This window comes from Myripristis murdjan, chromosome 8 (assembly GCF_902150065.1).
Source record: "Myripristis murdjan chromosome 8, fMyrMur1.1, whole genome shotgun sequence".
Lineage (NCBI taxonomy): Eukaryota > Metazoa > Chordata > Actinopteri > Holocentriformes > Holocentridae > Myripristis > Myripristis murdjan.
The window spans coordinates 10,526,814-10,542,668 of NC_043987.1; the positions used below are offsets into that span (position 1 = coordinate 10,526,814).

Sequence of the window (15,855 nt, forward strand, 5' to 3'; positions counted from 1 at the left end):
CTGGCTGATAATAAGCAAATAACATGTTTGACATGTCTTTGAAATGATCCCCCTCCGTCAGTGTCGGGGCTTCGGAAACTCTCCTGTCCTCCTGCAGTCTCCACCATGCAGCCTCTGCTCAGTCAATGTGTTTTTTGATTTGCATTTTAATATTGAACCATTTTCACTTCAGCCACTGTACATCTCTCTGCAGTGGCAACATTCACAACGTCAGATTTGTTTGACTTTTCTTTCCACTTCCACTTTAAGTTCATTTACCGGGACTTCAGTTCAGACATTTATTGTTTCAAAAAGGGGAACTTGCAGCATGACTCAGCACTGACCATTTAATTACAATCAGCTTTGATTTCAACACTTCAACTGCCCTTTTATAGTGTTTAGGGGGTGTGACCTTGTGCTATTAATAAATGCTCAGACACGCGCCTCTGGTTTACCAACTGGTGGGATTCATCACTCAGCACACCTGCATAAGAGCAGGTTTGGATTTTGTTCAGGTTTACATTTTTTAAGAGCCCAATATCACTTTTACATGGTGCATCTGGAATTGTCTTCTCTCGCACAATATCTGAGAAATTGTAGAAAGTGTTGCTGCATGGGGTCCAGTCTCACACACATTCTGTTCTGCTGGTTGTAACACTTTAGTGAGGCTGCATCACACTGATATTTACTGTTGAAATATTAAAACCCTGGACTTTGTTTTGTGGCTGCACCACTGTACTGAAGAGCAGATGTCTAGATGTCTTGTGCATCATCTTGTGCAGATTTCTCCACAACTGAGCTGGACGTGCTTGGAATCTTTGGAAACCTTGAGATCTCCACCAGATTTCAGAACAACATTCCCTGGGTTTGATCAAAGCTGCACAGCGAAGACAGACCGACCCATGGGAGGAGCAGAGTTGAGGAGGTTTTTAAAAGAAAACACCTCACAACCATCTAGTTCCCATGATGTTCACTTACCGAGTGTGAATGCGTTTAAAGTCAAACAATTAACGTCAGAAGTTGATTCGTTTCTGTCCAACTCCTCTGTCCCACAACATAAAAGTCTCGACAGCGATATTCTGGAGGAGGTTGAGATTTATTTGGAAATCTGACAGGCATGGCTGAACAGTGAGCTCTCACCTTAAACAAAATAAAGACAGCAGCACTACAGGTAAACGATACTAGTGTTTGAGAATGTTATATTAAACAAACATTATACACTCTGGTCACTCACACACACCCTCTCACGCTCACACACACATGCACACACGCACGCAGGTAACCCTATGTCAACACATGGACATCCTCCATTAATAACCACACCACATCCAGAGGAACTCCAAGCACTTAGAACAATTACCCACAGTGCAATTCATCTAACTATACACAGATAATTTATATATGTATATGTATATAGGGTATTCAATAAACATTTTTCCATTTAAACAGCTTAACAAGTCAAAATCTTCAGTTTTCATAAATAGTGAAATAAATAACAAAAAAAATAGTTATGTCTTGACAGTTCCTCACCATTGTGATTTGAAATGGTCCCCAAAAAAAACAGAACATGAACAAAATAAAAAAAAATGTGCATGATACTTGTAACAGTCAGTTTCTCAGACACTGAGAATGACAACCGAAAACAACCCAAAAAAAAGAAAAAAAAAATCAAGGAGGGGAACGGGCAGAGGGGTAAACGTTGATATTCACACTCACAGCACGGACGGGTTACTACATTTACAGGGGAAGGGGGAGGGGCTCTGGAACACTGTACAGGTAAGATCAGACGAGAATCAGGGAGACTGTCCACACATCATCCCAAAACAACCCAAACACATCTCCATGCCTGCTCTGCACACACAGGACCTGACACAACTGGATGGCTTTAAACAATATGGAAACATCTACTGAAGACAGGGCTGTCGAGGCGACTGCCAACATGCTATTACCGCCATCCCATCCTGTCAGACCCGCAGGGTGTAATGGAATTAGGTGAAAGTCTCCTATTTGTTCTTGCTGCTTTGATGTGGAATGGATGAGATGGTGCTGATGCAGAAACTTTTATTTTGTAGACAGGATGAGAGCCACGATAAGACCATAAAGCCCCAAGACCTCAGCGAAGATCAGGATCAGGATCATACCCACAAAAAGACGGGGCTGCTGGGCTGTTCCTCTCACGCCGGCGTCGCCCACGATGCCGATGGCAAAACCAGCTGCAAGACCGCTGAGGCCCACGCTCAGACCAGCGCCGAGGTGGAGGAAACTCCTGTTGGAAAAATATCAGAAAAAAAGAATACCGTCACCACAATAGGCAACACTGTGCTATACACAAGTCTTACTATATAGGCCATAATCAATAAATACTTCAATACTTCATATAATTATGAATCAAGTATTTGATTGAGAGTTGTATATACTGACGTTACTAAACGACCAGCCTGTTTTGAGAGGAAACTCGAGGATGCTCCTGTTATTTTAGGATATAATGCCAGATCATGTGCTTCAGCTGTGCTTAAAGTCTATAGAGCTACACAGTTTGCAAAACACAAAATAAATAACAGATTCACCCCTTATTGCAGATATTTAAGTGGAATGTGAATTTGTTTTTGAGCCTTAAGACTAAGCGTGCCACTACAATTTACCACAAACATTGATTTAATCCCATAATGTTGGCATATTAAGGGCTACTACAAATTCTGACTGACAAGCATTTTTTCATAGTTTGGAGTAAAAGGCACGAAAGTATTACGTTATGGGTTATAATCCATTTTTTATCTATCAGCAGCGATTAAAGTTCAGCCCATCTACTCACCCACATGTCAGTGGAAACTCCATTTAAGTTCATAGGAACAAACACACAATTAACCCCACAGTTTCATGTCTGCCTTCTTTAAAACTACTGACCATCTTTTTTACAATGTCTCAAAAAGGCAGCAGACAAGCCTGCAGTGTGTTTCTTGATCAGCACCCTCGCTCTGCTCTGTTTTGCTCTGAGAGCCAAAGTGCACTCCAAGTGAATGGAGACAGACTTTGCCAAATACAGGCTAGCTGAACTTTTACACTCAATTAATAAGCTACATAATAAGCTTAAAAGCTTAGTTCTTGGTATTGGCATAATTTCCGAGACAGAAAATGTACTCTCCCAGAAAAAACACCAAAGCTATTATCAGTAACAGTCAAATTTTGTACCGTTTTGTTTTAGAGAGACAGTTTAAAAACCAAAACAGTGAGTGCTCTTTACTCACTGACAGGACTGTTTACCTACAGGAACTGAGCTGCCCTATAGAAATGGGAAAACGTGTATATGTTGAGATTGAGATTTCATTTTAAATGCACACTAAAATGCTAACAAAATGTTTAGTGACATTTTGAGCCCTCACCCACTGTGACTTTGACCTGAAAAAGTCAATAAAAGGTGTGTGGAAGCTTTCCGTGTGGCTCAATCTGTTTTTTATGTTATTTCCAAGCCAAGCCATCAAGTGGTGTGCTTCTTTGATGCAGCTATTTCACTTAAAGTTCCTATGAGCAACAAAGCCACCAACCAGGATACACCCAAATATGCAGTACTTTTGCACAAATGTTTGTATGAACTACTTTGTCACAGGTCTGCTACAAACTCTGGCCTTACTTGTACAGAGAGACTCTTTCAGAGATGTTGTTTGCTATCAGCACAGCCACCACCAGCCCATAGATGGCGATGATACCCGCCATGACCACAGGGATGATGGACTTCATGATGAGCTCTGGCCGCATCACAGACATGGCAGCGATGCCTGTGCCACTCTTCGCTGTTCCGTATGCTGCCCCTAATGCTGGACACAGAGCAGAGAAAAATCCTGTCATTTCATTCATTCGATTTACTCAGTTTACATTCTACTTAGACAGTTCCTAACATATGTGTTTATCAAAGCACAGGTTTTCAGTTTTAACTCCAAGTTAAACATGAGGACTCAAATAAAGTTGGGTCATAATTTCACAATATTAAGGCTGCAATTAAAAGACAGCAGTGTCAAACAGTAACAAAAAGCCTTTAAATTGAAGATATTTTATTTATTTAAGATACTTTCTTATAGTTTTTATCTATCAGAGTGCAGAATCACTTAAATTCCTTGACTGTCAGTATTACAAGGAACCTTACAAGAAGTGCAAATATCCAAACCATAATATATATATATTACTGAGCCCTAAGTAGTATCAGGTTAGTATACAGTGTTAGGTAAACATTTCACTTTATTTCTTTTTGGTATTTCTGCTTTATTACACAGGTGCAGTGGAGAGAGACAGGAAGAACAGAGCAGACAGAAATGACATGCAGCAAAGGGCCCGGGGTGGAATTGAATCCAGGTCGCTCAAGAGTATATGGTGCACATAGTGAGCCATGGGGGAAACCCCACATTCTCACCTCTAACCACACCCTCCTCACCATTTTCATGACCTGTCAGCCACTGCCTCCTGCCCCTGGATATCTGAGGTGAAGTATTTCACTTTCTGCTTCAAACCCAACATCAACACTACAGACTGTACAAGCCATGCCATTTAGATAATGATCTTGTGTTCTGCATCATACTTCATGTATTTTTGAGGACATACAGTCAGGACAGCTTTAACTGTAAAAATACTTTGAAAACTACAATAATTTAACTGGATGACCTTGAGCTTTCTACAGCAACGTTTTCTCTTGGCCAGCCCTGGTTCCATAACCCACACAAAGGCTCCAACTTGAGAGCATTTTGGTCAGAAACACATGATCACATGGCACCTGGACCAACCTTTTAGTATGTGTAAGCCACGCAAATACTGTATTTTTAATCCAATGTTTTGGTTCAATTCTCTATCTTAAATGTTTAGTAGTACCCTGCTTACTGATTTTATGATGCAACAATCCACCCTTAGCTTAGACACACACACTCTGAACATGAAAATTAAAATATGAGAGTAGAAAATAGAAAAATAGTGTTACTGATACTTTAATCTCTCTGTTGCCAGGTGTCAGTGCACAACTAGAGGTGGAGGTGATTAGCCTGGTATTTTATTCTTATTTTATTCCCAGTGGTCATCGACTGAGAAACCACACCAGCTGTTCATGTCAGAGCTGCTTGCCAAAATTCAGTCAATGTTTCAGGCGTGTTTGTATGTATCACCAGGGGTAACCCTGTGTATATGTGTGTGTGTATAAATATATGTACATATACAGTAATCGAGTTGAGGGGGGATGAGGGTGGATGGCATCCCCCCTGAAATAAAAACGGTCAAAATCATCCCCCCTGTAAAACTGCCATCCTCACTTTTCATCAAGTGAAAAAAATTGGCCATCCCCCCTGAAATTTTTTTTTTTTTTACAACTTGACTACTGTACACACACACACACACACACACACATATATATATATATATATATATATATATATATATATATATTTTTTTTTTTTTTTCCCCCGCTAACTTGGGTCAAAAGCTTCCTATTTTGATGGCTACAGAGCGCAGACCTGCTCAGGACACAGATGCTCCAATATTAAGTTGCCTTCCAGAGCTTACTGTGTATCAGGTTTCCTACTTCCTTAAGTAAACCCTCACAGCGATGGTAAAGCGGTGACTTCTACTCCATCTTGGTGTTGTTTCACAAACTTCACTCTATTTCCATATACTGGGCCACAGGCAGGCCAGTCCCTCGGGTTTACCACAGACAGTCTCTGGGTTTACACAACAGCCTCAGACTGGCTGATACAGCTGAAACCTGGTTTTACATGGTGGTGCCGTTTTTCGCAATGTAGGAAGACCAGCCAATTAAAACTTAGATTTAAATTATTATTTTGAATATTAAACATAAGTTAGGTGATAAAGCAACAGCTATAGTATCATTTGCTCCCTGCAAACGATGCGCTAAGTAAATGAAAGCGTCATTAAAGCCTAACATTAATCTGCCTTGGGTCGCCAAGGTAAAAGCTACTATTAGCCATGTCAACAGTAAGCAGAATAGTCAATGGGCATGAGTCAAAACCGCTTTAACTATTTTACCAGCCGGCATTTGCCTGGTGCAAAGCGTTAATTTCCCAACCCAGCAAGCCCGTGTTAAGCTGGCTTTCCTTGAAACCCATTCAAGTCAATGGGACACCAGTGTAAAAAAAAAAAAACCGAGCGTAGCCGAGCTGTCACCTCGGGCTTTGCGTCACCAGCTAGCAGATGCACAATATGTGAACCTGCTAGCCTACCTTGCTAACACCACTAGTCTCTCACCTGGCCTGTCGTGTCAACTACACGACTCATATTGATATAACACGACGCCCTGGAGGCAGACATGGCCGTGGGGCGCCGTTAACGTCGGGTTTTAACGTTAGCGTGATGTCCGTGCAAAGCCCCGGATCCCTTCCCCCGCCCGCCTGTCGTCGCCGTCAGGTGTGTGAGCCGTGACGGCGAGCTGACCTCAGCTAACGCCGTCGACATCCAGCTTAGCTAACGGCCCCGTCATTCAAAACGCTCCTGCTGTCCTCTCGTGCCACATTTAAAAAGTAACGGCTGACAAACGTGGCGCCGTGTCTTACGAGACTTCATCAAGCACAAATCCCCAAATGGTAAGGCCCGGAATGACAGATGAGAAGGATGATATAATTACCACTGAAGACCATGGCCGCAGAGGCTCCCATCACAGCGAAGAAAGGGGAGTACTCGGGACTCTCAGCAGACATTATCGCACTTTTTCAGGGTGAGACAGATACAAATAACACCGTCTTGTTTATGTGCCGCGGCCAGCTGGGAGCAGGTTATTACAACACTGATGGGGAGCGACGACGTAGCAGCCACCAAGATCACCGGTGGAGAAGAGGAAAATGGCGAAACGGAAAAAGTCACATGATCAACTATCCTGGGAAGAGTCCATTTGATGGAGATCGGGAATTCCGCACGCAAAACGCACAAAAAACATCACCCTGTTTGTGTTTTGCACCGTGCAACATGTAAATAAATGAGTCACATTTGCAGGCGTTGAATGTTAGAGGTGTTGACGGGAGGACGCCGCACAGTCTGCATTAGTGCCGAGCTGTGCGCTGCAGATATGGTGGTATGTTCTGCTGCAAGTCCGCTGTCTGCGGTTGCAACCTGCAATGTTAGTTTGTTAACAGCATCCCGGCCTATTAATTATTAGGTATCATGTCAGCACAGTGGACCACGAGCATTTGTGTTTCCAACCTGTGTGTGATGAACAGGTCAGATAAATGCACCTGCTGTTATCTGTAGTTTCCATCACGAAACACAAAACCCACCCTCCCTGCACAGGCTGCTATTCATTCATCACTAGGTTCCCTCTAAAATTAGAAACAAGACCAATCAAGTCTGTTTTGGTGAGGTAAGGCTGCACGGGTAATCGAAATCGCAATATTGATAAGTATAATATGGAAATTGCAGCACCTGCTAAAATCACCCCATCCTCATTTTATTATTATTATTATTATTATTATTATTATTTATTATTTTTTTCAGTTAAAATAAAAATTATGATGAAAGAATGATCACTTGGAAATATCGCAATCGCAATCTCAATCTGTCACAATTATCTGTCTGTCTGTCTGTATCCATCTATATATCTATTTATCTATCTAACTATCTATCTATCTATCTATCTATCTATCTATCTATCTATCTATCTATCTACACACACACACACACTATTTGGAGAGTGGCATTGAGCAAAGGGAAGGTAACTACATCAGACACTAATTTACATGTATTTTTTTATTCATTTATTTATTTTTTATACATTGATTAAAGGAGCATTTCACTGATAATCCACCTTACAGTACAATAGTGTTCTTACTTTCTGAGTGATCTCCCACATAGTTTTGCAATTATATCCTTTAGTGTATTAGCTCCTTGATTGTAGCCCCAAAAATATTTAAAATATTTATTTCTATGGTTGCAGCCCAATACTTTTTTCCCTGTTAGATGTTACCTACTCTGACATGCTTATTTTTCATTCACATCATTCCACTGAGGTTTACTATTGCCTTGCTGAAACCTGTTGGAGTCTGCAGAAAAATGCTCAAAAAGACATGACCACCTCGGCCTGAGTCATCTTCATCTGAGTCATCTTCCTTTTATATTGTTTTTCTTTTTGCTTGGGACTTCTTGTCGAAGTATGCTAATCCATATCTTATTAGTTGAAGCTTGCACCCTTCAGAAACCTGAAAAAGCAGTAACTGGTCAAAGATCTTATGCAATGAGGTACACTGATGGTTTTCAATAAACAAAGCTGAGATTCAGAGCTCCAATAAAAGTCTCATACATAAAGTTATATCACCTATCCTTTGTGATGCTATACTTTTATTTTCCATTAATTACTACTGCTTAATTACACTGTGAAAAGTAAAGCTGGGTCAATTCAAGTCAAATAAACTTCAAAATGTGTTGTTCATCACAAAGTGCATCACAGGAAATAAACAGTATAAAAGTGGCAGCAGTCTATCCCGTAACCCAATTTAAGTTCACAGGTTTGATCTCATCAGTAGCTACGAGCCCATGAGCAATACCTAAATGAATACAGATGGAAACAATAAAAATAATATTGCTCTCTCACAAGTGTAATACTATAAAATAAAAAAAAAATAACGTGTAAAATGATTGAGTGACTTTCCCTGGTCCGCACTGTGTATGCAGTCCAAATGTATTTATACATTATATCTGAATACTACTGTGTCATTAAACTAGGAACTTTACAGGCAACATGTACACAGTTGTAGCTCAGACACCAGGCCTGCACAATGTAAATAAATAAATCTTTAAATTTTCTACAACTGGCCTAGCACAACCTGCCCGCTGTTATCTTGGGCTGTTCCCTAAGCACTGTGCAGTGTGGTGAAAGTTATGACTACTATGACTAAACACTTGAAAACAATTTTATAGGAGGTAGCTCATAAATTACTCTCTAAAGTTTTTATTAAAGTTTCCAACTAGCAATATGCCAAATGTTTAGTTTAAGTAAATATGCAGCTTCTGATAACAACCTCTCAATGTAGATTTTTCAGAAATACCATATCAGGGCAAACAGTACAATGTGCTCTGCATACTCATATGATGATCAGCCCCCCAACCCAACCTGCCTTCAAAAAAAAAAAAAAAAAGAAAAAAAGGGTCAGCTTATTCATGTGACTTGTTCTGCATGTGACAGTGCATTCAGCATTGACCATGTTAACTTTTTTGTTGAAGTCTTGCCATTCATGCAGTCTTTATAGTCTTAAGTGCTGTGCTTTGAGTGTAATGCCCTGTTGTTCAAAGCTTATTCTTGAAAGTCATCTTTGTCCTCCTTGATAATATACAATGTTTTTCTTTTTCTGCTGCTGCACTCCTCTCTGGAAAACAGAAATCAGTCGAACAAGACTCTTAATGTGACAATATTACAGCTATCTACCATGATAATTGCAAAGATACATTATAGCATACATTTTGCTTTATCTTAGAGCAAATTTTATTTTATAAGTAGACAACCTACATTTGGACACACAGCAGCCACAGCCAAGATAAATATGGAAGGCAACTGACAGCCGTCTGAATAAAGTGATATCAGAATAATTTCAGCTATAATGTTTGATGGGCACTGAGGCGTAAATGAGTTACATCCATTCAGTTGCTGTTTGTTTGAGAGCTTGTGCTGTTTGCAGCAGCCTCTGGCCTGGCTGTCCGTCAGTATCCACAGCGCCATCTGCTGGACAGTTTTCTCAATAGCCAGACTAATCTATAACTCCCTCTCCTGCCAAAGGAACCGCTGTCAATTATCTGCTGCCACTGATAAAATGAGAAAGGAAAAGGTTTCTTCTTCTAAATTACTTTTAAATCTAAAATTGTGTGCATGTAAATGATTTGCCCCAATACCCTATGCACTCCAATTAAATTCTAATTAAAACTCTATAAAGATACTGAGTCATTTGTATTTAAAGTCAAAGGTATTACCACTCCAGTGATTTTTAGGCTAATAAGATTAAAATGCTTTTGTGTTATGTGTGCCCAGAGAAACCCCTTTTCCCCAAACTCAAACAGCATTTCTCACTGGAATAAAAGTTGTTAGTGAACAGCATTTATCAGGAAAGACTGGAATAAATATCAGCAACAAATAAAAGACCCTTAACCACATTAAGCTGACATAAAAACAAGACAAAGGAAAGGCAACCTCAGACATTTTACCACATACCGTATTTTAATGTGAGAGGTCAAGGTTAAAATAATACACTTTAATGAAAGAAGCACACGTAAAAATCACCATAAATATGCTACATAATTCTAAACACATTTTGCTCTACCATGATTGAGTAAATGTATCCATCAGGGCTGCTCAATGTTAAGTTATATTTACAAAGGATCGATCTGATTAAGAGAAGTAGGTAAAAGTGGATATCCCAACTGTCGAACTCCAGATGTGAACCCCAGACAAATGCTTCTCTACACCGTCTAGCTTGTGACATCTCAGCACACACACACACACACTGCACAGACACACACATATCCTCTCTCACATTAAAACACACGCACTAAAATGTATACCCACAAACAGAATACACTCATACTCCATGTCTAAGAATTCTTGAAGAATTTTACAGCCTTTTTAAGCGACGAACTGAATACCCTGATCGCCTTGCGGAGGACAAACCATTACCAATGTTATCGTTTGTACAATAAAAAAAAAATTAACTTTATTGATACACAATAAAAACAAGCCCTCCTATTGCTCTAAGTATTCCCCGTGAACTTGTATCACTGGCAAATGAGCTATGGGTTAAATAATTTACTGTTTGGGCCATCAGAGATACACCTACACGTGCACTTTTTACCCAAAAGGCAAACCCAAGTATTTGCATCAAATTTCAAGGAAGGTCAAATTATCAGAAGTTCAAAAAAACTTTCACTGACCCCACTCCCACTGAGCGAGTTCGTTTTGTGGTTGCTGATAAGGGTGGCATCACTCAAACAACACACACACTCTTAAAAACCCAACATGCACACGTGCCTGTGCGCCTACGTCTCCTAGTCTGTCGTTAACACACAAACCCTACACTCATTCACGCCATGTCCCAGCACAACTAAGAATTGGGATAGCACTATTATACGCAATATGTGCTCTCGTAGTTGTTGGAAAAATGTATGAAGATAAAAAGATAAGGCATCACATGCTATTCTTGGCAAAGCTGTATGAAGTGAAAGGGTGGCATAGCGATGGCTCGTATGCGGGATGAGGAGGCTACGCTGGAACCCTTTTAGGCCGAGGGGATGGAACTTCGAAAGAGAGTCATGAAGAAAGCGTCGAGGTTCGCGCCTCAGTCCCACCCGTTGTCCTTTATCATGTGGGACAGCTCGATGATGAACTTGCCCTCCTTGTACTTCTGACTCAGTTCAAAGGCTTGCTCCTTCAGAGACAGACAGACACACACAGGGTACGGCTAAAGTAGGGCTGTAATTTTGACTGAATACCTCAATATCGAGGAGATATTAAAGGGATGACTATTGGTGCTGTTACAAAATATATAAACTATGAGATTTTTGATAAACAATAATTAGTAACGAGGATTTGATGACCAAGCAGGTAGGGGTAAATAATACAACACCTAGAGCAGTCTATTAAATTCACAAAACTGAATCCCTTTATTGTAATGCAGCCTTTAAAAACAGGAAAAGACATAATTTATGCCAGATCACAATATAAGAATATCTGATCAATCTCAGCTGATATCTAGTCCAATATCACAAAATCAATATATCGATATAATGCCAAATCCTAGGCTTAAGCACATAAAGTTGATTGAAACGTAACTTTATACTCCAGTCATGTAAAGATCATCAACTATGGAAGTGAGTATTTTTTTTAATTTCTATAATCTAGCAACATTGCCTTTAATATCTTAACTGCCCAATGTGAATCATTAACATTTCATCAAATCTGCAGCATGACCACACTGTACATTTGTGTGTGTTTGTATATGTGTATACATATGGAATTTTACTACCTGTTTCAACAGCTCTGCACTATGAATATCATTTTACGGCCTGTTACATCGCCTGGCAGTATAATCTGCACTGACATCTCATCCCACTGGACTCATTTCACTACATTGCACAGTATGTTTAGATCAGCTGTCTTGACTACAGTGCAAAAATATCAGTATATAGTGTGTCCCCTGTGATATGTGTACAATATTAGATTGGATAATATTAGATTAGACTTATTTATATTAGATTAGTTTGTGGTTACATTTCCTAGACAATAGCTGCATTTGTTATGTTTACAATATATACAGATTGATTGCTGAGGAGCAAGATTCTCACTTTACACTCATTTTAGACATTGAGGTAACCAATAAAGGTGATTTGATTTGTATTGGTAAACTGCAACCTCTATGCACACGTAGCTGAGAGCTACATGCAGCTGTGTGTACCTACATATTTCCAGCCCAGCGTGGTGTGACAGTTTTCACAGTAGATGTCGGCCACAGCATGGAGCCCGGTAAGCAGCAGCCGTTCCTCCGCAGGACCGCAGCCGACGTTCACTCTGAAAGCAGCGGCAGCAGCACTGTCAACATCAAACAGCCCACTTCTCTATGATTTACTGAGAGCTGCCTGCACAATATCTGACTCACTGCCTCCAACATGTGCTAAGAAGACTACCCAGAGCTTAAAAACATGCCTTGCTATTCTGAGTATCAGACGGTTATTTTTCTTCACAAGGTTATTGCCACAAAGTGACAGCCAAAAAAAAAAACAAACATTTGTCTTACAGGCACCCTTAAAATGCCACTTCTACACAATGGCACAAGGACTTACTGAGGGAGGAAGGAAAAAAAGGCTATATTTCAAAATATATATAACAAAATACACCTTGAAACAAGCCTTGAACACAACTTGAATCCATTTTGAACAGAATTTCAGCTGGTTTAGTGCAGTTCAGATCATGAGATTCAAACTGTCCACATGCTGAGGAAGTTGGAATTAAGTGCTACGCTCAGTCAGCCTGGGAATCCTGAATGCCGTCATATCTGAGGTTACAGTCCGAGTATTCCTGACCCACTGACCCGACAGAAATGTGACTGCGCATGTGAGCAAACGCATCTGACTTCAGGGTCCACTCTGAAGCTAATCTAATTGTCTGTTGACCAACGTGGTTTGTGTAAACACGTTTCTGATTCCAGGGATTTGTTTTCAGAGAACTAGAGAAAGTCAAAGTTGAAGCGCTGTGAAAACACGCTAGATCACAGACTCCCATTTTTTCATGTCCATGACCCACTAAGAGATATGTATTCAGCCACGAACCCCAATTCAAAACATTTTGCCTCTGGACACCCCATCTGAGAAGTTTGTTGTTATTTATGCAGGGTTAATCCAAACGATTTTTTTGGCAAAGTGATTCTGGTGCGATGATACTCTGAAGCAATCAACTGTAAGACTGATGAGAAATTTCATAAAGCAATGCTGTACGTTAATGAAGTGCCTCTCTCACATTCTTTGGGGTAAGCCTTATAAGCCTTATAATAATAATAATTATAATTCAACACAGAACTGTTTACCTACTGTCTGTAAGGAGATGTCAGTCTCAGACTGCAACCCTCATACTGGAAAAGCATAATAGTATAACAAACTGGCTATTTTCCAGTGAATTCAATCATAGTGAAAAACTGAAACAGTTTATGATACTCACACAGAGTTGAAGAGGTAGGCTCGGCCCTGACTCCCTTGGAAAGACTAGGAAACAAACAGAAGAAGTCAGAAGAAGTGTCGTTCAAGCAGGGCAGGAAACCTAATTATTCAGTTTGTTAACAGGTACAGCGCCAGTCAGAAAACCCAAGAGTTCATCTGCTACCTTACAAACTTTACCAATTATCTGCAGACTCTTGTAAGTTCAGGGCTTTCTCATATTTATTAAGACCTGGAAAGTCAAAACTTTATCCCTTCCTTCTTGCCTGAGTAGGAGCCATCAAGTACTTTGCACCTGAAATGATTATGTTATCTACAATAATGGGTCATGTTAATGGGTGGCAGCGTGCTCACCTTGGAGATTAGGTCATCGTGGTTGGCCAGGTGGGCGCGGCAGTGGACACAGCTGTAGCGACGGTGGCAGGAGTCCAGGTAGGCCTGGAATGTCTTGGCCTTTGTCAGCTTCACCATGTCTGAGGGGGGAAAGTAGATCGGCAGCAGGACTGTAGTTAAAAAGAGGGATGATGCACACACGCAGATGGTGATCCCTAAGGCATGCCATTACCATGCCAAGGCAATCACTAAACACACCAAATAAATTAGATATTGAGTGGATTTCTTTAAATTGACTGTGGTCCTCCTTCATTTTTATTAATTTGATCAGTGATGAATGAGCAGTGCAGCAAAGCTAGGACTGCAACCATTAGGCACTGGGTCCAAACAACCCACAAAACAAATCTGATCATAGTAATGCAATGTCACTGAAATTTGCTTTATCCCAACCAAGTTCGTTAAGTGGCTGCAAACTACTGTGATGTATTATATTCGGGGATATTTGAATAGTATTATTGTGCAGACATTGGCGAAGATTTGGCAGCAGAAGCACGGTCACAAATTAACTAGCTTTGTTCATACAAACACTGACAGATTAGGGCACATTTCTGAGATTATGATCTGGCAGCCTGCTTCCTGGTTCACGCAGTAAGTGGTACTTGCAGCTGCCACAGAGCTAGCTACTGTCTCTGCACGACGTCAGTAGATGAAAACAGTAAATCAGCCTCGGTTCGTCGCAGTGCTGGCTGCACCACTGCCATTTCTGCGTCGTCCTGCCTCGCTGCTGGTCGTCTAAACATGCACACAGCACGACACTCAGCTCAGACCTAACCTAGCTAGCTAGCTAACACTGCTCTTGGCTCGACATGCAGCAGCAGCAGCAGCAATAGCAGCAGCAGCTCGGCTACAGTGGGTCAGATGCGCATTGCAGGATATTTCCTCATGTCGACCCACCTAATGTTAGGGCTCTTCTCGGTGGACCAATGTGACCGACAGCGGGCAGGTTAACTGAGATGCATCCGACAAGAGAGTGTGGTCAGCAGGTTGGCTTGGTCCAGCGGTCGACCATGCGCTGATGATTCAAATAATACTAAAAAAAAGTCTTTTGTTGCAGGTTTCGCTCCCCTCGTAAAAAAAGAAACCGTTTACCCGCGCCTCTGCTGTGAATTTAAACCAACTCTCGTCTTCCCTCGGCTGTCTTTGTCTTCTCGGTGGGTAAAATCCGACAATGCTGGCAGGCTGACAGGGTTAGTTTGCGGCGGCGGCGGGAGAAAAATGCAGTTTGTTTATCAAAACACAGAGGAGGAAGTCTCAACTGCGTCAGCAAGTACAAAACAAATCCATGTCGACCAATGAGAATCGCGCGTTGGCAGCCAGAATATGGGTCAGCCAATCAGATGCCACCTCACACGAGTCTCTTTTTATGGCCATCAGGCAGTTTGATTGTTAATACATTTTTATACCTGCTGCTAAATTAGCACACCGTCTGTCATCTGGAGTGGCTGTATGATAAAGTTCCTTATATGATTTTAGACTGAGCACCAATGTAGTGATGCAGGCCTGGAGTATATACATAATTGCATTCATGTACCAAAACTCAGGAAATGTTTAATTCCCCTGTTGCGGGCGGGAGTGGCTGTTGCTGTTGATTTATTGGCTTTATTTCTGCACGTAGACACTGGATTTTCCCGGTGAGAGCGCCGATTCCCTCCTGGGTCAGTGGAAGTAGACCTTTGCTCTTTACAGCCATTAAAGACCTCCGTCTGAATTGATCCACTTATTCCATTAACTGACTTGTCACATTGCAACGCACGGCCAACCAGGTCAGAAAAATACAGCCTTTGTTTCACCAACAAACTGGTTGATTATTATCACGGTAAT

At 41.0% G+C, this 15,855-nt stretch overlaps 2 protein-coding genes across 2 annotated transcripts; both read right to left on the reverse strand.

Moving 5' to 3' along the window:
- Nucleotides 1–1,056: 1,056 nt before the first annotated feature.
- Nucleotides 1,057–6,819, reverse strand: atp6v0ca (ATPase H+ transporting V0 subunit ca). Its single transcript, XM_030057927.1, has 3 exons — nucleotides 6,590–6,819; nucleotides 3,608–3,791; nucleotides 1,057–2,245 (listed from the first exon to the last, which is right to left on the reverse strand). The coding sequence occupies exons 1-3, from the start codon at nucleotides 6,660–6,662 to the stop codon at nucleotides 2,041–2,043; spliced, it is 462 nt and encodes a 153-aa protein (XP_029913787.1). The 5' UTR covers nucleotides 6,663–6,819; the 3' UTR covers nucleotides 1,057–2,040.
- Nucleotides 6,820–10,136: 3,317 nt separating this feature from the next.
- Nucleotides 10,137–15,318, reverse strand: ypel3 (yippee-like 3). The gene is made up of 5 exons (XM_030058254.1): nucleotides 14,929–15,318; nucleotides 13,996–14,114; nucleotides 13,646–13,689; nucleotides 12,394–12,502; nucleotides 10,137–11,363 (listed from the first exon to the last, which is right to left on the reverse strand). The coding sequence occupies exons 2-5, from the start codon at nucleotides 14,110–14,112 to the stop codon at nucleotides 11,274–11,276; spliced, it is 360 nt and encodes a 119-aa protein (XP_029914114.1). The 5' UTR covers nucleotides 14,113–14,114; nucleotides 14,929–15,318; the 3' UTR covers nucleotides 10,137–11,273.
- Between the last annotated feature and the right edge of the window lie 537 nt (nucleotides 15,319–15,855).